At 38.5% G+C, this 27,191-nt stretch overlaps 1 protein-coding gene across 1 annotated transcript in view; it reads right to left on the bottom strand.

The window, feature by feature from the left end:
• The window catches only part of LOC122798037 (lipocalin-like), a 177,399-nt gene that overhangs the window by 49,830 nt on the left and 100,378 nt on the right, over positions 1-27,191 (bottom strand). Inside the window, exons 4-5 of the mRNA XM_044066658.1 lie at positions 21,211-21,324; positions 8,323-8,424 (exon numbers count right to left, since the gene is read on the bottom strand). Coding sequence (XP_043922593.1) covers positions 8,323-8,424; positions 21,211-21,324 — 216 coding nt within the window. The remainder of the gene's footprint in view (positions 1-8,322; positions 8,425-21,210; positions 21,325-27,191) is intronic.

Genomic DNA, 27,191 nt, shown 5'->3' with positions numbered 1-27,191 from the left:
GGGCTATAAAGTAACATCACTAACAAACAACCATCAACTGGATAAATGGTAGAGTGATAGCAGGTAATGACCAAAAGAGTGTCAAGATCTGGATTGATCAGGGAAGAAGTGGGGTGATTGGATAAAAAAGGAGCTGAGTGTTCACAGAAATTCTCCAAGGGTAGACCCCTCTATGGGATGGTAGGTAAAGTGAGGAGTATTAGTAATATATATATAAATATATATATATATATATATATATATATATATATATATATATATATGGGTAGAATGGAATTACTATTCCAATAAAATGGGATAGGCTGTTTACATTTCTACAGAAGATGAGGACATATGTTATAGCTATCCAAGAAATGCATTTGGACTCCACTGATTATGCAAATTTGGGGAGAGGGACTTATTTCTTGGTAGCCCTTTCCTTTCTTGAGTGTCCGGAGGAGTAAGGTATCTATAATGCAAAAGCAGAGCATAAGGGTTAATATGCATGAGAGCATTTTAGGTGATAAAGGGGTGATTGTACATGTACAAAGGTTCTGGGAACCAGCAAATTGACAACTATATCAGTATAGCTCTTGATTAAGTCACGTGTTAGATTTATGTGAAATATATTAGTATAGTATATAATATAGCTTTCCATGAAGGACTTTTCATTCTGGTGAGTGAATGGACTGTAGTTAATGGAAGAAAAGAGGTGGACAGGGTCACAAGGTTGGGTGGGGTAAATAAGAGAAGGAAAACTTCTAGCATGATCTTTAAACTCGGTAGGGCTAATGGATGTTTTGTGGTATCCACACAGTGGAGGCTCACAGCAGGAGTTGACCTTCTATTTTTGAAAGTTTCATACTTTGGCGAGGCTGGATAGATGTACAAGTGAGTATGAGAGGCTCCTGAATATTCGTAAAGTAACTCAGAGTCTTTGCAGACATACCTTTTAGCCTCTTAATGCAAGAAATCTGGGCAAAGCCAAAAATAATGGGGGGACAACGGTCCAAGGATAGGGACAGATTTTAAATATTATGCTTATGAACTTAGAAACTTGCTAGAATAACATGCTTTGTGTTAGTTTGTGTTTTCTTAAAAATATGACATCTGATATTATTTAGTGACTTCAGTCCTCAGTGATTTACCAGAAAACACACACATTTTCTGAGAAGTGGAGCAACAATATGAGGCAAAAATTTGGACATTCTTTGAAAATCTGAATAGTTGAGAGGTATATTTTCAGATTATGCTTTATTACAGCTAGAGATTAAAACAAGTTTGGAGGGTTCCAATCACTGGGAGGAAAGTGTAGTACCAGGAGTTGGGGGTGCAGGAGTTGAATAATGCCAGCCACAGGATGAAAAGGCAACAATAAAATGTTATTCATAAGCAGAGGAAGACTAGTATTAGGTTTGAGATGCTCAGGAAGAAATTAATATTACAATAAAAGAAAGACCTAATTATACCAGAAGAAAACTGATTGTAGAAACAAAAACTTAGACTTAGGCTTCAGGGGTTTAGAATACCAGAGACTGAGCCAAATAAGGCTCCTTTAGTGTTTAAATTGAAGCAGGCCAGTGGTAGCTATACAATAGAGCAACAAGGAATGATTTTAGAGGAATTTTAAAAATACCAGTTTGAGGAGCTATACCTCTCAGACCAGTTTAGGGCAGATGAGGACTCAGGCAGTTCTTTGATTCATTATACCTCCCTGGATAACTGGAGGAATAACTAACAGAATTGGTTAAGTCCATAATGGTACAGGAACTTAAAGAGATTAGGGACAGGATGAATGGGGGTAAATCACACAGATTATTTGGCTAGGGGGGACAGAGGTCGCTGCCTATGTAGCCAGACACAATAAATGCCGTATTAGAAGGGGCAAGTCCTCCAAAATCTTGGAGGGTAGAGATAATGATAATTCTGAAAGAAAGAAAAGACCCCTCCTCCTATTGGTCTATCACAGTTCTTAATTATAAAACAAACCAAAAGCAGAGTCTATTGGAACAGGAACCAAAATGCTGCCAATCAACAAAAATAGAATCCAGGACATCGCCAGTGTAGCAGGAACTAATGTTTAATACAAACACTGTAACAAACAAAACAACTAAAATCAATCACTACGGTTAAGCATTTACTACTTTGATAGACCTCTTCAGAACCGTGTAATAGACTAGGTCACAGCTACTTAAAAAACATGAATAAAATCAGCTGAAGTAGACACACCTCCGTACTGGAGCCAATCAGCATCAGCCTTCCACAGTAATAACTTAAAACATTGTGATTATACAATGACTTGTTTCAAGCGCTAGCACCAAATAAACAGTAGAGAAGAAAATCCCAGCCAAGTTTGCACTCATATATTAGCTTCTTATCTCCTAAGTTAAAGGAGTACCGCACCCACAGACTCAACAAAACATGTTTAAAACATCATGGCATGATGTTTCCTACACTTTAACAGCACTCTGGGATTATTTACAGGATTTTCAATATTTTTATATGTAATTCCAGACTCTGACCACCTGGAGGCTGGCATATTGACGTGGTTTGGATAAATCAGGTTGCCATCCAGTATCCCAGAAATCATTGTTTGGCTCAAAAATGCTACATCATGCAGGCCTCCGTTTGCCTAAAGTTCCTGTCATTTCATAGATGTTGCATGTGTACAAAGTACTGAGTAAAAGAGAACAGTGTAAGTAACATTCCCTGCTGCTGGATGACTACTTAAAAACAGAAACAGTGCAGATGCCACAGAACACGCTCAAAGTGCTGTTTACTGCTGCCTTTTTTTCTAATTAATTTAAATGGCACTAATTTGTGAGACAATGAATTCCAGTCCATTTACTTCTCCCTCTCCCATAACACTTAGCTTCCCTAGCTGGCAAAGTCAGAGTTTGCCTTCAAATGTTAGCTGCCCTTCTCCAATGTTCACTCCTATGTTTACTCCTATGTTCACTCCTATGTTCACTTGCTCAAGCCAGGGAAGTTTGCAGTCTCCAGCCTGAGCTGCCAAATCATTTCATGATGTAATAATCTGTTGTCCCAATCACCTGCAAAAGCACCGGTCTTTATCTGCTCAAAAACCAAAAACTTGAACTCCCTAAAACCAACACAGGATTGTGAATGCTTAGCTAGAGCACTTTTGCAGTCTTTGCTTTTAATACTGTAACAATGTTCATAAATTATCTTATTAAGAGCGTTCTTGGTCTTTCCCAAGTAGATCGCTATACATGATTCACACGTGGATAAATAAATCACTTTCTTAGAAAAAAAGTTAAATTTGCCACTACTAGTAAAAGGTGTCAATTTAGATACCCACATTCTGCCAGGATCTATGTTAATAAATTCATGTTGCCCACAATGACCACACTTCATGGTGACTGTGACACTAGTGTAATACTTTATCAGCATTTCCAATAATTGTTTAATATTTCTTCTATTTTTGAACACAAACTTGGGTGTTCCTGTAAAATGTTTCTTGATGGCATCATCATATTGTAAAAGACACCAGGTTTTTGTTAAGTATGTCCACAATGTCCCTTGCATCCAAGGAAAAATGTAATACCATATTAGGGTAACTTCCAAAATTAGTCCCTTCATTCCTATGCAGGACATTGGTTCCATCCCTAATAACAGGAGCATGTCTATCTTTCCTGCCAGCCCAAACAGTATCTTGAAGTTCTGTTAATAGTGAGATGGGATAATCTCTTTCCACAAACATAAACTTCAGCAGCTCAAACTGCTGAAAACACACAGTATCTTCAGATGTTAATCGAGAGATCCTTATTAGCTTGGTCAAAGTTTGTTTGGTCAAAAATGGAATATAGCCCCTGGCCCACTGCAGTGCAACCCTGGAGTGAGAATATTAAATAAGGGGGGATGTGGGGGCACAGCCCCCCACATTATGCTAACAAACAGTTTTTACTAAAGATATATATATTAATGCATTTCTAATGGATATAACTTATTATAGTAGTGAATACATTAAAATTATGTGGGGGCTACACCCCCCACACACCCCCATTGTGGGGGACTGTGCCCCCCACACCCCCTTATTTAATTTTCTCACTCCAGGGTTGCACTGCAGTGGGGCAGGGGCTATATTCCATTTTCGACCAAATGAACTTCGACCAAGTGAGTTTTCAGTCAAGTGAGCTTTCAGTGAAGTGCAATGCCTGGTATCATTTTCGACTAAGTGTAATTCGACCAAATGTATGGAATCCATATATATATATATATTAATATATATATATATATATATATATATATATATATATATATATATATAAAATATATATATTTATACATGGGTCTGCTTTGTTTAGATGAATCTCATTTCACCCAGACCACTTCACTGAAAACACAAATCACTGAAAACTCATTTCACTGAATCTCATTTCACTGAACTGAACTTAGTATATATGGCACTGATATGTGTGATTAGCTGTGGGCTTTCCCTCAATTTCAAGCTCCTGACACAAGGTCAGAAGGGTACTTACACATTTTACTCTGATATGTGTGTGTGTGTGTGTGTGTGTGTATATATATATATATATATATATATACACACACACATACATATATAGGGTCTATATTAAATCATCAAATGCTTAGAAAAGCGAACGATGATTTATCGACCCCATGTAAGTGAAAGCTTACAAACTCGAACGCTTAGAACAGCGATTTCTTTCCCTTGGAAAACAAATTTGTTCCAAAAAACAAAACATAAAGTTTTAAATATACCAACTACGAGATTGCACTACAGTGACAAAAATAGCAAAGTATTGGATGCAACCAAGTGACTTATTTCCCAGGGAAAGAATATGCCACTTCGTCATTTTGCCTTTTCAACTTTTCAAGTTCGACCAAGACGCATTCAGACATCTAATAGGAACCTTATACACATATATATATATATATATATATATATATATATATATATATATATATAGTGGTTGGAGTTAAATGAAATTCAGTGAAATGAGATTCAATGAAACAAAGTAGATCCATATATATATATAGGTTTACCACCGCATAACCGAACACACGGCAGTCAAACCCAACAATGATCGATTCCGGTAACTGAAGTTTTGCATGTCGAATGGTCGGAATGTTGCAAAACCACCAAATGTGACATTTTCGAGTGCTCTACATCCAAAATGAGTGCTAACAAGGGTCACAAAGGGGGTGCGGGTTTGCAGTTCAATACATTTGTGTTCCGCAATGTGCATATTTGCTGCACTCCTTTCGGTCATCAGGGCTCAACCATCCATCCGTCGGTTATACTGTGGTAAACCATATAAATATATATATATATATATACACACACACACACACACACACACACATATACACACACAGAGTAAAATTTGTAAGTACCCTTTTGAACTTGTCAGGAGCTTGAAATTGAGGGAAATCCCTAGCTAATCAAACTTCCTCTTTTACCTGCTATTTCAGCATGAAAGTAATGTTTGAAATTTGAACATTATTTTAACAAGTAGCACAGGGTTATGTGGAATATATTTATGTTTAATAGACCTTAAACTGTTTGTTTTGTTGTTGCATTTGACTGTTTAATATCTGCTTACATTCTTAAGAAGTTATGAATAAAGAGTTAGAATTCTGTAATTCTCTGCCTTATTTCACCTGATTGTTCCTGTCGAGGAAAAGAACAGTTAATATGGAACACGAAGAGAAAGGTAATGAACTTAAAATATTTGCAGCATGACAAAATAAAATATAACCAACTTGAAAGCAAACTGATTGACTAACCCAAACTCCTCTACTACTGAGATCTCCAACTTTTCTGAACCTACTAATAATACTATCTCCTCAAATACTTTCTCCCTCAAACCTGTACCTACTAGCTACATCAAAACTCTATACTCTCTAAATTAAAACCATGCTCAGCATCAGCTGACAATATTCTTTCCACTTTTCTTCTACTAGCAGCTGACTTTCTTGCTCTCCTGTATTTATCCTAATAAATCGCACTATCTCTGAATCTAAAGTCCCTTCCAACCTGAAACAATGCTGCACTCTATCTATACACAAAGGAGGTAACTCCTCTGATATCTCCAACTTTAGACCTGTCACTATCCTCTCCCCTCTCTCTAAAGTACTAGAAAAATGTATACATGAAAAAGTTATGCAGTATCTAATACAGGAAAATCTGCTTACACCCACTCAACACGGCTTCAGATCCAAACAGAGCACCACTACAGCTCTATTATCCTTCTTCAACACTGTCTCTATAGCCATGGATGACCATAAAGTTATTTCTTGCCTATTCTTGGACCTCTCAAAAGCTTTCAACACTGTCTCATACTCTCTTCTACTGCACAAACTGCTTAACCTCAACTTCTCCTCTGATACTGTTGCATGGTTCTCCAGCTACCTCACTGATAGATCTCAATCAGTGAGATGGCACTCTGCACTCTCCCCTCCTCTCCCTGTCAAAATGGGTGGACCTCAATCTATCCTAGGGCCTTTACTTTCTAATATCTTTACTAATCAGCTCTATACTTCCTGTCCTCAGTCATCTTTAGTGCAATATGCAGATGACTCTACAGTCATCACCACAGCCAGCTCTCCCTCTAAGCCCTTCTCAGCTACTCAGGCATCTTTTAACTTAGTTGAAACATGGCTGTCCAACAACCAGCTCATCTGTAACCCTAAAAAAACAAAACTGTTACTCTTCCTACCTAAAAAGTTCATAAATATTAAACCCTCCTTCTCCACACAGTCCCGTAATAACTCCCATTCAGGTAGAATCCAGTAGTAAGCTCTTAGGCATAACCATCAATGATCAGCTTAAATTTGACTTGCATGTGAATAACTGTATCAAAAGGACTCATTCAAAACTAGGACTCCTTTACCGTAACATGAAATTCCTTATCTCTGAAGCCAAGATTACACTCTCTCGTACCTACTTTCTACCCAGTCTAATGTACAATTCTCAACTTCTCACAAATCTTAACTCAAGCACTCCTGACCAAACTTGAATCTGCCTACAACAAGGTAGCTTGATTTTGCTGCCCAGCAAACCTACAAGTCCCATCACTCTCTCCCTCTAAAACACCTAAACTGACTTGAATTACCCCACCAGCGTCTTCTCTCTCAGCTCCAGATCATCCATTCTGTCCTATGCCAGCCTTCCTACTGCCCAGCACTATCCCCCTCTCATCTCCCATTATTCTCCCTCCAGACCTCTCAGAAGCTCTAACCAAGACCTACTACAAATCTACAAACCCAAGTCTAAATTTGGACGCAACATGTACAGCCATCACCCCACTATTGCTTGGAATAGGCTCCCACTGGAAATCAGGACCCTTACAGATCCTAAACAATTTAAGACCGCCATAAAAGAGCACGTTAAAAGTCACTGGTCCTGCCATTGCACACTCCCTCCTTAAATATCCCCTACTTCTCATACCTTAATCTACTTTCTGCCCTTAACTCACTCTTCTCACTAGCTCTCCCTAACCTTCCTTGACTACTCTTTCTACTGTCTTCTAAAATCTATTAAGCAAATTACCTCAGAGAAACTTTCTATTGTAATTGTTTTGCCTTCATGCAACTACATCATGATAAAACTGGGTTTTTGTAACCACTTACCCCAAAAACTATACTCCTCTTAATGACATATTTCTTTTTATACATCTTGAAATAGTTATGCTATACCCCTGATTATTGACACTGCATAACATTGTATTGCTACTTAATGCCTTGTAATAATCCTGTAACATTGCTGTTTAATGCTAATTTATAATGAAAATTGTATAATATGTTGGAGCTTTTCTCCCCAGGCCTCTGCTGGAAAAGGGCTGTTCAGCTCAGTCGGACAATCCCGGTCAACAAATGTGAAATAAATAAATAAATAATACTTTGTGTATAATAAATATGTCAAATTTCTCTTACTATAAGATAAATGATCCAAAATGTAATTTATGAGGACATCATGGAATTATGTAATGTTCCCCTTTCAGAAAACAACAACTCTGTAGACATTATAACAGTAGGGCATAAACATGTACATAGAACAGGACTAGTTATGAAGTTTGAGTAAGGCATTCTAAATGAATGTCAAATTAAAACAAGTGGATGTCCTGAAATGCACTAGTCAAAACTTATCAGTCACAAGAATCTACTTTTTCTTTCTCATTCTACCAGAAGCCATTTTGTAGCCCTCTGTTGTTTCCATAAATCAGATATGCTCTTTATTTAAAACAAGTATTTTGTTTTTAATTTTAAGTGCCTTAGAAAATGTCTGCATACATATAAAAGTTGTTTGGACTGAAATTCCTAGATTTGTATTTGTCAAGGTTTGTAAATCATTACCTGATTCAGGCATGATCACAATTTTCTCTGGAGTAAGCCCCTGTTGCTGGCAAAATGATATGAATTTCTCAATAACTTCAGGACTCTGGACTTTGGTCCTCCCTGTAGAAAGAAGTTACGACATGAGAGTTGTTATTTATTTTGTTTCTTTACTTGTAGTTAATAGCTTCTTTCATAAATGTTTCAAGTACAAAATACAATATATGCATGTTCAAAAATATTTAGGCAACAAGAAATGGAATGTACAATCAAAGGACACAGACAATTAGGCTAGAATAAAAAGAAAAGAAAATATGAAACAATAAACACTGTCAGTTTCTGGAAGTAGGTTCACATTGTCTATAAGACAACAGAGATTAGACAGGCTGTAAATAGTGGGTTGGCAATAAGAGGGCCGTAAGGCTGGATAAGACAGGTGAAGGGTCATTGAACATCAGGTTAGAAAATATGGCAGAAAACATGAAGGGACATGAGGTATTTATATATGGACATTTACATATGAGTGTTTGACATACACAGCTTTGGTAATCCTGGCTCAGTGCCTTAGCAAATAATTGCATCTTTACTTATAGTGATGACAGCTTAGCTTCAGCAGCAATCTGTCTGTTCCTTTCGCTGTCATCCATGGAGTAGCAGAGGCTTACAACAGTGCGAACATATGTTAAGTTCAATATGAGGAAGGGGAAATTCTAGTGTTTTCTAACCTGAAAGGAAAACAGCTATGTTAAATATGATTAATTTCCTCAAGTAATTGTGGTACCTTTAACAGTGCAGACCTGAGAAACATCAGCATATTACACTGAAGCTCTTGAATTCTTCACTCTCCAGTTTTCATCTCAATTGAAATTGTATCTGGCAACTGGTTAAGGTGTGTGTGTGTGTGTGTGTGTGTGTGTGTGTGTGTGTGTGTGTGTGTGTGTGTGTGTGCATGCTCACATGCATGCTTGTACATATGCAAGCATGTGTGTGCAAATGAACATTTCTGAAAAAAGGAAATTCTAGTGATTCTATTATGAAAGAAAAACATTTATGTTCAATGTACTTTATGTCCTTATATAATTATGCTAGTCTCAGATGGTTTCTTGGTTAAAATCACCCACCTGCTGTGCTTAAGGTTTTAGGTTCAATCCAGAATTGAAAAAGATAACATTTTATTTCTATTTGTCATGACATGAGCCTATATGTACAACAGAGCAGTACCATATATGCTTCAAAGCAGCTAAGGACCTCTGCAAAATGTAATACTTACACATAATTTATGCTATAAACACATTCTAAAAATGTTACTTTGCTTCTCCAGTCTTTGCAGGGTATTGTGCAGTAAGTTGAATTGCGATTTCTTATTAGCTCGTCACTTTCTATTGCCTTTCCCTTTCTGTGGTCATAATTCAATGACTGGCACAATAGACAGTCATATGTCAGTAGTGTTTGAAGTCACAGCAAAAGATTATTACTTTGTGTAGTTTTTGCATGCTACATGTATTTATTGAGAATCTTCTCATTTAAAAATTGAGCTTTTTCTTGCAGACTTGAACAGCAGTTTTTTTGTTAAGTTTGTTTTTGAGAAGAGCAATGTACGTCTAATATAACCCAAACCTAACTTAGTATTTTTCACATAAGTTTCAGCAACTCCAATATTTACTCATCAAGAAAATTGTTAAGCTTGAAAAGGAACCTCAGTAATCAAGTTCTTTCCTTTGTGTGCAACATGCTTCAGTTAACTAAAATAATTCATATGTTTTGCATTTTAATTCCATGATATCATAGCAACATTCTGACTTATAGTGGCAGGTTACTTTTCTCAGTTTTAGAACTTTGAAGCATAATGGCATTCATCTCAAGGTAGAGGGTGATCATTTAGTTTGTACTTTCACTTTAGCTGTCTTTCTGTGCATTGCAACTTTCCTGTTGGTGAGGCACATTTCCGAACTATCTCACCTTCTTCAGATACTGGTAATGTGTGTTCCAGCATTACCTGACTTTTCAACTTCTTGATGCAAGATGCATTACAAAATGACTAGGAGTTTTGGAGTTGCCAATAAATTCTAGAAATCATTTTTGGAGCTGTCCCCCGTAAAGATTTGAAAATGGGATGTTATGTTTTTTGTCCAGCATTACACTACCCTCTTGAGCTTATGACTCATTATTTCTGGGACTTATCAGTGCACACAGTAAGTGATTTGATGCGAACATGTTAAGTGCCCACATGGCTTCTTTTTTCACATTAAATGACACAGTCATTTTCAGAATGATCTGCATGTCCACAATGGCATGAGAGCAAAGAAAGTGTCCAGACTTTGTAATGTAAACATGCCATTTCAAGTAACCCTTCCAGTTGCAATGTAACACTGCACATAGCCCTACAAAACTTGTCTTGCCATTATATTCCCATCTTATGTTTAAATGGGGATATGGCTTATAGCTTACAAGACATTTCACTGCAGGGACAATTGGTTGGTGCGACACCTGGCTGAATTGTAGTTCTGTTGCCTACTGTACATCTCAGTAAATGTCTTACTGTACTGCAGGAAGAACAAACATTAATGTACATCCACAGAGAGTTCTTGATTAGAAGAATGCCTTTTATCCCTGGAGGAAAACCATTTGCATCCAGGGAGCATTGCCTAAACACATATTGTAGAATTAGCGTTACTAGAAAACCGTATAGGATTTGCTATGTGCCATTTTACACCTCTACAAGTTGTAAATACAAAATCACATACTATACAGCAAGCACAATACTTGTCCCCTGTCCCCAACCAATTGTCTCTGGAAAGAAATGTTTCACAACCTATAAGCCTGAACTCAGAAAAAGCAGTAAAGGTATTTAAAATGTATAATCTGAAGGAATGTAAGAACAAATAGAGATAAGAGATATTTAAGTATCATCTGTAATTATAGATCAGTTTCCATAGTCTTTGAATAATAACAGACCATTTTTTAAGTTACAAAACCTCCACTGAGGTAGTGTGACCTTGGAGAATGTTATATTAAGTAAGTTGGAATAGAAGAAAAAGACCCCTGCAAAGAGGTATGGGAGTTTCCCCTTATCACTCATAATATATAGCCTTTCCCTCAAATTTTAATGAAACAGTCAGTTGCTGTAAAAGGAGAGTTGATGAAAGTTACTATAAACATGAACAAGATAAAGAGGAGTAGTTCAGAGGTAGCGAATGACTGTGAAGTGATGTGAAGAAGCACTTTCACAGCGGATTATAGATAGATGGAATGTCCATCCTGAGTAAGCTAAGGAATAAAAAAAGACAACATGCAACCATGCATGAAGCAGACATAAAGCAAGGCTGATCAAATGACAGAAGGAGAAGAATGTCTGCTAACAAGAATGTGCACCTTATCCACTAGAGAGACAGAGTGCTAGGAAGAGAGGATGGGGGCAAATGAGGCATAATCTGATGACAAACACAGGTTTTTTATAACAGACATTAAATTAAAAGTAGCTGATTGTACTCTGAGATCACTGCACCTAGAAATTGTCATCTTCCCTGAAGCACTATTGTTCTGAACTTAATATGTATTTTTATTTTATGTATTTATTTTTGTGGGAGGAGACAAATAGTGTTTGTCATCTTCTGTAACAAACTTGCCTTTAGATGCTTCTTCCTAGCACATCTGATTTTTTTTCGGGCCACCATATCAGACTTGCTGTATCATGATATGAGTACTTTTACTAAATCCTCCTTGAATAGTCATGAAATGTTTGCTTTATTAAATAATTCCACCTCTGATTGCAAAGTAGTCATATTAACAGGTTTGGATTAATAATGTAAGTGATATTTCCCTGCAGGGAAGACCGGCTGGAGGCACATGGCTGAACTGCAGTTCTGCTGCAGACACATGTGGTTGTGGCAAATTCACTGTAGGCACAAAGAAGCCCACAGCTGCAATAAGCAAGTGGAAGAGGACAGTATTTGTGGCCTCCAGGACAACAAGGACAGCAAGCAGTATGGCAGGCTCCAAAAACAGAGTTCCTGATGGGCATGTCAGTGGCAGAGAAAATGCACTGTCCAGTAAACAAAGCCTTTATTAAAGTGTCAGGGGATGTGTTTTGCGTTTGGAGTATAGTACATCATTATGTAACTATAACTTGTAAAGGTATGCAACAGCACAGAAATAATCCTGTACACTTTTCTAGCCAGACTTATGCTACAATTTGTTTTAGATGATGCTTCTCAGAAAGAAGGGTTATCCTCCAGAGAGAAAAAGTATTTTCCTGAAGGGATCGTCTGCGGATGTCCATTTAATTTTGTTCTTATTCACTATGCTCATAAGTTTAGTGAGATATACTAATGGTGTTCCTCCGGCAAACCAGCCCTAACCTTATTCCTGCCTCTAATCCTAACCTTTCATCTGACCTTAGAAAAACCCTTCCCTTAACACTAACACTACACACAATATCGGAAACATAGAGCACATACAAAATACAAACACACACACAATGCAAAGCAGCACAACACAACACAACTATCACCTAATTTAACCACTACCCTTACACTGACATTCACACACACACACACACACACACACACCCCCAAAACTCTCACACACTATCACCTTTACCTAACCCATCACCCTAATCCACACTTACTCGCAACGCACAAACTCTCACTCCACTTCCCAGTTTCCACACACTTTAAAAACCCATGCATTCAGTATTATGCATGTTCAACACTTCTCAACCAAACACTGTATGCTCAACATTTCAACCTTTGAACTTTCAAATGTAACCCCTTTGCATGCATCTCCAGGCTTTGGAGTGTAGACTGCAAAATGGAAATGTTGTCCCAGACAGTCAGTTGCTGAATCCCAAGTTTAGATTTCTGCAGGCTCACATCTGTTAAAGTCCTTACTGCCTTGTGTCCTGAGTTCTTAGAAGTTTCTGAATTCAGTTATAATCCTTAGGCCATGCACACACACACACACACACACACACACACACACACACACACACACACACATCTGTCCGCAATTCTTGAAACCTGCCTTCTAAATGCAATGCATGGCAGTCAAGGCAGTCCAGCAGAAAAGTGTTTTTCTAACACTTTTAAGATTGTGTATGTATTTAGGGAGGTCATTGACCTCCTGTAGTCAGCCCTCATTAGGCCAATTATTAAACATAGTGCCATCTCAGACATGCATCTGCCCAGACACATACAACAACTGGAATATCCACAAAGGTACCTTACTAAAAGGATTCAAGTCCTAAGCAACATGTCCTACATGGACTGACTTAAAGCCCTGTCACTGTACTCTGTATCCTATAGGCTGCTAAGAAGTGACCAGTGTCTGGCATGCAGGGCATCCTCTGACCCAATACTGATGGAGTTTCTTGCACATTGGCTAGTCAAATGGCATCAGAAATAATTGGTTTAGGGATCTAAACTGCTTCTGCAACATCAACAGAATGGTCTGGAGGGACACAGAAATCTCACAGAGGATACCACTGCTCTGCAACAAAGACCTCATCCACATAAAACAGAGTTCATCCCTGTTCATATTCAAGAGCAACTTTAATCTATGGATGACAGAAAATTTACCTCAGGACTACTACCTGTTCTACAAATGGACAGAGGTAACTTCTAAATGCTTTATCCCATGCGTGGGTCCCCAAATATTATCAATGGTATGATCCCAGTTATTCTCATCAGGTGTAATATATCATTCTTGACTATGGAATGTGTAAGGTCAATATCTTACCAAATGGGATAGGTTAATTTCAGCACAAAATGGGATATTGGCTAGGCTTGAAATGGCCTGCAAGGGCACCTGGTCTGGTACTTAGCTATGAACCTGTAACAGTTGTACACAGCTGCTTACAGCACTCAAAGTCTCTAGAGCTCCAGCTTAGTGTATGACCCCCTTTCTCAACCATTAATTGGATCTAGCAGTTTGCAACCTAAATCACCAAGGACTAACCCTGTTTCTCAACATGTATGGCTTTTACAAACAGCCAATGTTATATTACTAGTCCCCAAGTATTTTAGCAGATTTTATATACGTTTTTACAGTTCCTTATTGGCACTGTGGAACAATTAAAAGTAATAACTTGCAATAAGAAATGAATGAATGTTTCTCAAACATCAGGACCCAGGTTTCCAAAATGCTGTCCCAGTACAATACCATTCATATGAGCTATGACCACTTAGGGTTGTCTAGCCTGGATAATCTTAGTTGTGTACTAATTTAATGTAAATATGCATGGTAATATACATGGTTGCATAGCCTATTCCCTTGTGGGCAACAAAGACAATATTTTCTAAATTTGAAAAAACAAGAGCATGGCACTGGCAAACATCTGGGAAGGAATCTCACATAAAATTGTACCACCAACCATTCACTTTCTATTTATACTCCTTCCTTTCTACTCCAGCCCATTACATCATAAGAAATGACACAGAGTCAAAATGTTTTCCACAATATGTCATTTGATTTCTGATAGATTGCTCATTAAATGTCACGAAAGTCTTAAAATCATCTCTGAACAGATTCACAAGCATACAGAGAGAGAGGATGTTTCTTTGGAAACCTAATACTGGTATTTTTTTAAAAATATCATACGTTTGTTTAGGGTTGCCACCTGTCCCAGTTTGCGAGGGACAGTCCCTGTTTGGGCAGTTGTGTCCTGCAAAAAATTGAAAAAATGGCAAATGTCCTGAGATTTTAGGACAAAATTGTTTCTTTTATTTTCTTTAATACTTGCATAAAAGAGTTATTTTGTATTTGAAACACCTAAATGTTATAAGAAACAGAATAAGCAACTCAAATGCTACAAGAATAAGCTTTTATTTTGGCAAAAAAGTGAAGTTCTGTCCTTTATAGTGGCCTTTATAGTGGCTGTGGGTATGTTCTGCCCTGCAAAATCTGATGTTTCTACAAAAAATGTCCCACTTTGAGCATTTGAAAAGGTGGTAAGCCTATGTTTGTCTAATTACTGAAGCCAAGCCAAAAACATATGGCATCAGAACATTTTAAAATGGATAAAGGATAGTGGACAGGTTCATGGTATTTATTAATGGATTGCTGCTGTTTAAGTGGCGTATTTACCATATATGCATAAACTACAGAAATCACATCATGATAGCCCCCTTTCCACATGCTAAATGCTGGTCCTGAGGCTGTCAAAAGACTTCTTGATATTGACTGAAGAGAAGTTTTCCCCCCTGAATATGTATGTCATAGTCTAAGCTTTTGTCTGTATCTGAACTTGTCATCTCCCTGTGTTAATTGTGCCATATTTCCCAGGTTAAATGGTGAAATGCCCCAACTCTATTCACAATGAATTTTCTCACTTTTTACTTGTGCCCTTTATGCTGTCACTTTTCATTAGTGAAATGAGACACCTAGAGTGGGTGTATCTATGTGCTGTCCATAGGTGAAACTCAGGTAAGTCACAGAGACAGAGACGGAGCCAAAAACTAAGGACTCCCATTTCTCAGTAACATGACTAGGAGGGGTTAAATGATTTTTCTTGACTTTAAGTTGAGTAACTATAAATCTCGCGCTTTCGCTTGGAGGTCTTCTCTTTACCAGCTCTGGTAAGTAATTCACTTTTGTGACTTTGGGCACCATATGTCAGAGGGTTTCAGGTTTTAAGAAGTGTGACTCTGATCTACGCCGCTGGCGTGCTTCGGTGCCGTGGGCTGTTTTTGACCACTCCACTGTGCGGTTCCGACAGCTCCGGCACCGTCCCGCAGCACGGGCATCGTGTCGGGTAATCCGGCTCCGACCACCCCATGTGGGGCACACGTGTCGGCGGCTCGCTCCTCCGGCCACCGCTATCTCTGGTGGCGGCTCGCGCTCCGGCTGGGCGATAGTTTGGTCGGCTCTCGGCTTCCGTGAAATCGTGCCGACAGGATCCAATAATATCTCCGATGACCCATTTCAGGGAAGAGGTCGAGCCTTCCTTCCTTGGACGCGACATTGCCCGCCTCTTTCTATCGGAGAGGCGAGCCACCATCGATCTTCAAGGTCGTCCAGGTTGTCAGTCCATGACCTAGAGAGAGTGGTCAGTAGATTGCTCAAGTCAGCTTCGACGGTCTCTCGGCCTGCCCTGGGAGGACCGAGGAGGTGAAGAGTGAGTGTACTGGCTGTACATCAGTCAGCAGTCTCTTCCCGCAGCTCCTCCCTCTATTGTACTGTGTGACATCTCTGCCACTTCTCTTGCTGAAAAAGCAAGATGGGATCAGCGACACCTTTCCTTTGGCGTCGTCGTTAATTATCTTTGTCACACACACAGACTCCAGGAGATATCCCTGAAGGAGCTGGGAGAAGTAGTTCAGGATCCACAGAGGGTCCAAGAAGAAGGGGGCAACAGAGTCTCTTCCTGAAAAGCCTTTCAGCATCCCTGAGGTGTTGCCCGGCTGTCCATCACTGTACCAGAAAGCCTGGCATTCCTCACTCAAGACATTCCCCTCAAGTTCCTCCCAGATGTACCACCGGTCTAAGGGACACCATTCAGCCAGTCACAATGAACCATTCACGGCCGGAATCTACTCAAAGGTTCTTTTGGTCCCCAAAAAAAAAGGAGACTGAGACCAATATTGATCTCAGCAGAACTCAACAAGTCTGTCAGGGAGACAAGATTCGAAATCACTCTCTTCAGTCAATTCTGCCCTTCTTACAGACCTTCATAGCGCAAAACTTAAACACTGTTCGATGTCAGCTACCCTTACAGAACAAAAAGGGGTACAGGCCAGAATGGTTCTAAAGGTATTAGGTCTTAACTTCAGCCTCTTCCCTCCTATCCAGCCATCCCCAGAGGCGGCTCTGACCAGGATTGGCCCCAGGGACTCTTTATGCCTGGTCAATTTCTCTCAACCTCACAGCATGGTTGCTCCACTTCCTTCACTGCCCTGTTCAGGCAGTTCTGGACTTCTTAGCAGTTCAGTTGGCTGCTTCTCTATTTTCATGTCGGGATAGCAGATCATAATATTATGTCCGTTCCCTATCTTCTTGGAAAACTTTATTCCTAGTGCTATTTACATCTGCCAGGAGGGTGGACCATTCCTAGTGGCTATTACATCTGCCAGGAGGGTGTCTGAACAAACAGCTGTGCAAAAAACTAAAGCACATTCAACTAGGAGTTAGCTACTTCTACAGCCTTTTGTGTCTCTTCTTCTTTCTTCTCTTCACCTCTCCTCCTTCCCCTAGCCTGCCTAAAAAAGGTTCTCGAGCTAAAGCAAAGTTAGTGTGCGGAGGAGCCGAGGATCGGGCCCAACCCATCAAAAGAAAGAGAAGGAGAGAAGACAACTAACATGGAACGTTATGGTAGGTACATAACTTCTTATTTCATTATTTGATTTTTTTTTTGCAATCCCAATGCCTGCTGTGGTCAACAACCTTCCATGATACATTGGTGCCTTTCTTCCTCCAAGGGTTACAGCCATTCCTGGCCTATTCATTCCCAGTGATAGGAGAGCTGTTAAGCATAGTTGTCATACTGGCTGCCATTACAGCATTTTCATTTCTGGTTTATGGCCTTAACCATATCCTCTCATGGTGAAATGGTATTCTGCATCATCAGGAGGACATCCTATGTCCTTATACTTATGAATGTCCATTCCCTGATACTACTCCACAAGAGCTATTATTATTGGCTTTAGCAAATCCTACCATGGCCCCACCATTATCTGTTACCGGGTGTACTAGCCTACACTACTCCCCAGGTCACTTCAGGAGACTAGCCACTATAACCTTCCCAACCAAGTGCATGTGCCAACATAATGTATGCCTCTCATGGCCCACCCACTTGGCTCTTCCAGCTACCCAAGCCACTAATTGATCTTGGGTTATCTGGGTCACATTCGAGGCTTTATCCATCTGTGTCACAAAACCAGGTTATGATTTCATTTATTGATATACTTGCAGTTTCTTTGTTGGCATAATTACATGGCATATTGTCTACATCAAGAACTGAATAACTAAACTGATATGAAAAAATGAACTGGTTCTGTGATACAAAGCGATAATGCTGGGAATGAGAACCAAATAGCCCTGGATTTGCTAGTAGTCTGGATTCTGGACAAAATGGCCAAGGACAGAGGGACTTGAGTGACCACTGCAGGTTCATTCATCCCAGGGACAGTGATGGCAGTTTAACTTGCTGCAAGATTGTCACTGACCTTAGAGCAGGTGTCCTAGCAAGTACAGCCCATAGGTGGGGAGACAAATGGCCATCACAGTAGCACATTCAGATGTCATAGTAAGCATTGAATATGTTTACAGACATGTATGGTAGACAGATGTACAGAGATTTCCATACATCTAAGCTTCTGCAGAAGAAACTGAAGAGTAGGGCAGTATAGACAACCCTAACAGCTGTCTGAATGACAACCATTTTCTGATGATAGAAGTCACTGGATTATATTGGGTAAACTAATGATTGCAGTTACTAGAGTAAAAGAGTACATAGGAAATTTGGAATTGAATTTTGTCAAATTGTGGAGTGAGAAATGATTAATGAAATCATGCTGGCATGAGTCACTGGCAGCATTTTCTGATTTTTTTTTTAATCTACAAAAAAAAAATGTCTGAAAAGCTGTTAAAATTAATCTGATAGTGGTTACCAAAGAATTGTCAACAACTGTTTTATACTTTATTCTCATGGTAGTTAGTAGATCTGAGACCTTTTATTACTACTCTCGTTTTACGTGAGACAGATATTTTTATATTACATGGCGATGACTCTCTCTTAGAAGGAAATCTGTTATAGAATAAATCCTAAGTATACTTAGAGCTTAAGTAATTTAAATATTTCCCATAACTGTTGAGACAGTTCTCAATATATCATTTTACAAATGGATTAACATTCCCAAATGTATTACAGTTTGGAAAACCACTACTTCCAAACATAAAATCCGTAGCAATTATTATAATCTAAGTTTCTAAATGGTAAAGTAACTCTAATATTATGCAATCATTTTGAAAAGCTAAACAGAATATTTAGCATGTGTATCTGTAGATGGTACAGTAATTAATTGGTAAAATTAACTCAAAACACTTTTCTTGTTGAGAAAACCAACAGTTTATTTCATTAAGCAATATCATTCTTTATTATCCACTAGACGTTCATCAGAACAAAATTTTGTCTGTAAAAATGGCTGTTTAAATACTATTTCAACGCCACATGGTATCCAAATAAAACAGAATAAATACATCAAGTATAATAATGTTATTAACATCATATTATATTCTTTGTGCCTTCAAAATACATTTTATATTTTTTAAACCATTTAATCCTGCTGCCTTGTCAGCAGCTAAATGCAGCTTCCATTTAACTTATTTCATTTCCAAAATACAAATATTTCCCATGCCTGAAAGTCAACACCCCATTTTTTTCAAATGGAAGTCATAAGGGTTTATTTCATTAGGCTCAGTCATTTAGTAAGTGAGGATTCTGTTTTTAGTAATGGATCGAGTTTTATGAGAAATGTATTTTTAGACTGAGGATATTCATCCAACTAATTAGAAGAAATTGAAGAAATCAAAAAAAAAACATTTAAATCAATTTTAATAGTAGATTATGTTCCAAAGAATATTAATACAGATAATGATTTCCATTTGAGAGCTTTTCTTCTACTCAGACTTGCTGCATTACGCATTAAAAATGTATTTCCTAGAACTGGAAAATTCTCAGAGGGTACATATCTAAAGTTTGTTTATAAGAGAAAATTTGAAAAAAATATATGCAAGAAAAATAATTGTAACATAAAACATGCTTTAACAAGTCCATTTTGTATGTGTCCTTGGAAAATTTGTAAGTGGTGTAAATATAAAAAGACAAGATATATGATATTGCTTTAAAATATTTTGTATATACATTTTCCCAGTAAAAATGGGATATACTTGCTATTCAACAGGAGTGGTGTAGCTGGAAAACTGTTGTTCATGTAATATCTTCTATGTAGGCAAAATCACTAGGAAGCCCTCACAAAGGATGAATGACTATAGGTCATCTATAATTAACAACAATTTTAGTAATGCTTTAGCTGAACATAAAAATTCTGGCCAAAATTTAAAAAAAAAGTAGTTTTTTTTTTTGTTTTGGACCATGTGACAACAGAGTTAGGCTTGGGAAATATTAATAAAATTTTGGAAATCAAAGAAATCAAATGGCATCTGCATTTAGCTGCTGACAAAGCACATGGATAAAATGGATTGATAAATATAAACTGTCAAATTCTTCATTCAGATGCTGTCAACTGAATTTGGGTAACATTTAATTGTGAAACAGTATTTAAACAGCCATTCTTTGTAGACAGGGTTTTATTCTGATGAACTTTTAGTTAATGATAATGAACAAAAGCACTAAACTAAATTGTTGGTCTTCTAAAAAATAGTTGTGTTTAAAGTTAGTTATATGTCATTACACTTTGTTTTGCATTTGTCTGTTTTGTGGAATGTAAGAAATTAGTAAAATTATTTTTATGAAGAAGATTTAAAGGAGATATTTTCATACAATCATTAAAACACCCAAGTCTTCCAGAATACTTTATTATAATTAAAATTGCCCCAAATAAGTATATATTGGTGTTTAATTATAACTAGTATTTGTAGGAATAAGATTGAAGAGGAACATTTCATATTCACAATTTTACCAGTGGGAGTTTAGTAGTAGCACCTAAGATTAATGTTTTCCATTCTTAGATGAACATATGTCATGACAGTTTTACACATTAACTTAACATTTAATATTTCAGCCTGGGCATTTTTAATAATGAACAAGTAAACAGTTTTTCATCTAGTATTGTGTTATTTAATGAATACTATACAGTATTGAAGTAAGATTTGGTGGAGATTTCCAGAGATTGAAAAAGATTCCAAATACCAAATGATAAAGTGTTGTGTTAGTAAAAGATCAGTTATACATACCAAGTAACTGCACAACAATGGAAGGCTCAGTGCTTTTGTTTTTCACAGTGTGCACAATGGCATAATCGTCATAATTGGTTTCCACCATGGTGACAACCTTCAGAGCTCCAGAACCTCAAAATACAAAAGAGAGTAGAGAATGTAGCAAATATTTTAACAAATCACCTGACAAACACTGCACCATACCATGATATTCCATATAACATAACATTGTTGATATCCTACACATTCCTCAATTTAGGTTTGTAGTATTAAAACTATCTGCTAGTAAAGGTAAGCACTGTGATCATTGTCTGTGATATAAATTGTAAGTGAGCGTATTTTAAACTCCTAAAATCTGGTGAGGAGAGTTCTTATTGTTCTTATCTTTAGAACTGTGTGTAAAACCCCATACTTTTAAGTAGTCTAAAATGTTTTATCCTTCACTGCTCACTGTATAATGTAGGATCTCCACTGCATGATAACACTGGGAGATTTTTTTTTTAATTTGTTTCATTATTTACATTTGTTTAACTCGGGAAGAATGCTGATCCATACTGCTTTTGTGTTATCTGATGTCACTAGTAACATATGCAGTAAATTTACAAGAGGTGATGGTCTGTGATTAAAAGAGGTTTAGTAAAGCTCTTTGAATTGCGTAAAGTAAGGCAACTAGAAATTTTACAATGGGCAAATAAAACACTAACAGTATTAGAGGATGGAGAAGTATTCAAAACAAGGGAAATGAACAAGACAGCATTCATATCAGGCAATCTAATAGCAGACTTGTACTGTGAGAAGATGATGGCAAGAAGGGGTACTGCAATAATGAATTACATAAGCAGATGTATCATCAGTCGAAAGAGTGAAAGGTTATCCATCTCTGCATGTAGTTTATGAAACTCCAAGTAGAATACCAAATGCAATTCACCATATCTCATTTCTGTATGAATATATACAGACATGCTGCATATTTGGAGAAGGCAAATGAAGCATTTCTAGGCCACCATTATGTTATATAAAAGAAACACTCAAGGTTTAGTTATACTCTTTGTGAGTACTAAAGGGAGTCAGAGAAGGTGGAGTGCAGTACAAATGGTCACATCCCAATTATAAAACTGGAAAATTGACAATGGGCACTTATTGTTAATTAAGCAAAAAAAAAGTGAGAGAAGAGAACAATAAAACATGTTGCCTCATTTTAACTGAAGCATGTGAGTGGGTATTCCATTTTGTGAAGAGTATGTTCTCTGCAAGATGTGTTTCTCCTGATCCAACTGCAGTGAAGCTGTTTTTTAGCCTATAGTTATTCTCCATTTTTATCTGCAATTGCATGTCTATCTTGTGTCTTACTGCAACTGTTTTTTTTTTTTTGAAAATCTTACAAAAACTGTTACTTTTGGCTCATTTGACAGCCCAATTCAGAAAGATAATCATGAGGTGTGTACAGGGTGTGCTCCTCATGATAACCATTTCTGATTTAAAGACAGCATTACCATGGTCCTGCAACAGGAAGACATGTAGCACTTTGAGGTTTCTGTGGCCATACTAAATACTAATGAGGCATTCTGAGGGGGGAATAAGCTCATTAGCCATGTGCTGTACCCTCAAAACGTCACTTATCTTTATAAGTCAACATGGCTACCCATGGTAATGAATATGGCCAAAGCTGGTCCATCACTCTGAAAGTATGTGCCAGGGAGTTTCAAGGACAGATAGAATTAGGGATCATGTGTGTGTATATGTATGTATGTTTATGGGTGAATGAGTGAGTACGAATTGCAGCTGAAAACCCTCCAGGTGTAGCATCTCTAAGCCACCGAGGACCTGATCGCTTTGGATCCCCCCCCCCCACTTGTGTGAGCAAGGAATCTTCTCACTCCAGCTAAAAGCAAAGAAAACTCTAACCAGCAATCATCCAAAAATAGACTGCAGCCCCAGGAACCTTCATGTTGCCACTTGTGTAGTAGCCACTAAGGACCTGATCGCTTTGCCCCCCCCCTCCACTTGTGTGAGCAAGGAATCCTCTCACTCCAGTAAAAGCAAAGAAAACTCTAACCAGCAATCATCCAAAAATAGACTGCAGCCCCAGGTTTAACTCCAGGAACCTTGTTGTTGCCACTTGTGAAGTGTAGGTGCCAGCTTTTGTGACTACTGTTATGCCTTGTTAAAATCTGTTACAGTCAGCTTGAGTGCATATCCGAGGGGCAACAGCTGCAAACCTTCTTCCTGTTAGCCCACCCCTTTCATCCATTTCAGTGTTGATAATTGTTGTATGTTAAGGTTTTTAGCCCCTCTCAATAGTCATAGCCTTCAGTCCCTCCTCCTCAATTCTTGTTCTTCACTAAACACCAAACTGAGGTGCAAAGTGTCTAGCTGATTTTATCTTTAGCTACATTGTGTGCAGCAAACAATGAGCAAAGGGGAATACAAATATAAAAGAGAATAAAATCAGCCATTGCAGACTAGTAAGCAGCATACAATTTATACCTGTAGTGTACTCCTGCACATAGTTATTCTTGTAGAAACCTTCCAGTCCTTGAACAAGGGTGCCTGTATGTTTACCTTATTTCCTTGGCTGCCCTTTGATAATTAGCTAGGTTAGCAGAGTCCCTTGGATTCCCCTCTGCTGTTTTAAACTCCAATTGATGGTTTCCCTCCCTTCCCCACCCCCCAAGTGATTGCTCAGGTACAACACACCAAAGGTTTTAAAAACCCTGGATGCCATATTTGCTCTAATTGCAGCTGAAAGCCCTCCAGGTGTAGCATCTCTAGTAAGTGTCCCTGGACTAGCTGATAGCTTTTTTTAACTAAGTTCTATCTGGAAGGTGTAGTCCCGCTCCCCTCCCACCCATCCCCATATCATTACCTTTAAACCTATCCATACAACCACATCCCCTCACTTCCTCCCAAATCCCCCACCCCTCTACTTCCTGTTCTCATACTACCTCCCTTCTTTGCTCCTCCCCATACTTACCTACTATCCACTATCAAAGACTACTATACCTTACTCCCACCCCTTCCTCTCATCCTGTGTTCTACATCCCATAAAGTGACATGTCTCTTACAACTCAAACTATACTCTTACCTTCTCTACTCCTTATACTCTGTCACCTCACCTCCTATCTACCTTACTGCCACCCCTTCCTCTCATCCTCTGTTCTACATCCCATAAAGTGACATGTCTCTTACAACTCAGACTCTACTCTTACCTTCTCTACTCCTTATACTCTATCACCTCACCTCCTATCTACCTTACTGCCACCCCTTCCTCTCATCCTGTGTTCTACATCTCATAAAGTGACACGTCTCTTACAACTCAAACTATACTCTTACCTTCTCTACTCCTTATACTCCATCACCTCACCTCCTATCTACCTTACTGCCCCCCCTTCCTCTCATCCTCTGTTCTACAGCCCATAAAGTGACATGTCTCTTATAACTCAAACTATACTCTTACCTTCTCTACTCCTTATACTCCATCACCTCACCTCCTATCTACCTTACTGCCACCCTTCCTCATCCTCTGTTCTACATCCCATAAAGTGACATGTCTCTTACAACTAAAACTATACTCTTACCTTCTCTACTCCTTATACTCTATCACCTCACCTCCTATCTACCTTACTGCCACCCCTTCCTCTCATCCTGTGTTCTACATCCCATAAAGTGACACGTCTCTTACAACTCAAACTATACTCTTACCTTCTCTACTCCTTATACTCTGTCACCTCACCTCCTATCTACCTTACTGCCACCCCTTCCTCTCATCCTCTGTTCTACATCCCATAAAGTGACATGTCTCTTACAACTCAGACTCTACTCTTACCTTCTCTACTCCTTATACTCTGTCACCTCACCTCCTATCTACCTTACTGCCACCCCTTCCTCTCATCCTGTGTTCTACATCCCATAAAGTGACACGTCTCTTACAACTCAAACTATACTCTTACCTTCTCTACTCCTTATACTCTATCACCTCACCTCCTGTCACTCACAACTACCTACTCCCTATTTCCATCCATCCAACACCACTCTTAACTCAAGTACTACACCACAACCCTCTCTACTAATTTGTCCCTCCATCCTTCCCCCCACCACTGCCATTCCTAAAACAAAAATATCTCCCCCCAAAACAAAAAAACAAAGTCTACTTACTCAAATTAAAATCCCATTACAAACCTCTAATTCTGTCTAGTGACATTCATCCTAACCCAGGCCCTACAGACACTACCCTGAACAATAACTCCCTGTATCTAAACCTGCCAACCCCTCCAACCCACAAAACAAGTACAATTCTCCTCTATCAGCATTAGGAGCCTTGTAAATAAGGTTCATGAACTTCATGCTTGGATAGCTAACTATATTCTTGACATAATTACCCTAACTGAAACATGGTTAAAACCACTCCATCTGGACAGTGAAATCATCCCTCCTGGCTATAATATCCTTAGATTAGATTGACCTAAAGGAAAAGGAGGATCCATACTCTACTCCAATTGTCTCTCCCAAATCAGTCCCACACTAGACTTACCCTCCTTCTCACCAGCTGAACTCCTACTGACCAACTTCAAACTTAACCGTTTCAACACCATAACTATCGCTGCAATCTATATTCCCCCTGGTGATAATATTAACATACTTGAGAACATCCTATCTCACCTCTCTCATACCATCCACAATGAAATAATTATACTGGGAGATGTAAATATTGATTGGCTTACAATACAAGCTCCCAACACTACTTCCTGTATAAACCTACATGGGTTTGAGCAGCTAATTACAACCCCAACCTACATTAATAAATCTTACCTACGTAGCTCTCTTCTTGACTGGATATTGGTCTCCCACCCTCAAAACTGTCATAACTCCCAAACCCTTCCAGATGCCCTCAGCGACCACTGCCCTATAACAGTTACCAGACATACTCCCCACCTTACCAAACCTAACAAATTTATTACCACCAGCTCACTTTCTCATTTCTGTCCTAACTCCTTTATTCACCAACTCTCCAAAATGAACTGGTCTTACCTCACCACTCTTCCTTTAGATGAAGCTGTCCACTCCTTCAACACTACATTCCTAAACATTCTTAACTCCCTTGCTCCTCTTCACATGATTAGAATCAAATCTAATACTGCTCCCTGGCTCACTAAATCTACCAGAACCCTCATGAAAGACCGGGATAAGATTTGGAAAATGTGGACTAAAACTAGGACCCCCTTCTCCTCTTCAGAAATATAAAGAACTCAGAAATAAAATAAAAAAATCATCCATTATGACAAAATAAACTTCTGTGCCAATCCTCCCTCTACTCTTAAATCAGACCCAAAGAAATTCTGGAGCTCTGTTAAACAGACTTCATCCAGGAAACCCTTCCACTCCTAACCCATGTCCCAATGCAACACCTGAAGACATAGCCAACAAATTTAACAATCATTTTATAAAGTCAATAACCTCCATAATAAATCCCCCCCCCAGAAACAACACTAGCACCCCACACAAACTCTATACCTCTTCCAAACCCTCCTAACTCCTCCTCTCTAAAAGCAGTATCAACTAACTATGTAAAGTCATTACTCTCTAAACTTAAACCTTGCCCCCCATCTGCTGACAAGCTACCCTCTTACGTCCTGCAGATTGCCTCTGAAACTCTTGCCTATCCTGTATCCATCTTAATCAACCAATCCATTTCTGAATCCTATGTCCCCACTGTGTGGAAGAATTTCTTTACTCTACCCATTTACAAAGGGGCAACTCCTCAGACATATCCAACTTCAGACCGATTGCCATACTCTCTCCACTCTCAAAAATCCTAAAGAAATGCATTCACAAGCAGGTAATGCATTACCTTCACCACGAAAACCTTCTCACACCCACACAGCATGGTTTCCATCCCAAGCATAGTACAACTACTGCATTCATATAAGTCATCAATATAGTCATCCTAGCTCGTGATAACAATAAACTTGTCTCATGCCTATTCCTTGACCTTTCTAAAG

This window comes from Protopterus annectens, chromosome 3.part1, assembly GCF_019279795.1.
Source record: "Protopterus annectens isolate FY-2018-M chromosome 3.part1, PAN1.0, whole genome shotgun sequence".
NCBI classification, from domain to species: Eukaryota; Metazoa; Chordata; order Ceratodontiformes; family Protopteridae; genus Protopterus; species Protopterus annectens.
The sequence above is the reverse complement of the archived record's forward strand: the minus strand, read 5'-3'. Positions and strand labels throughout refer to the sequence as shown.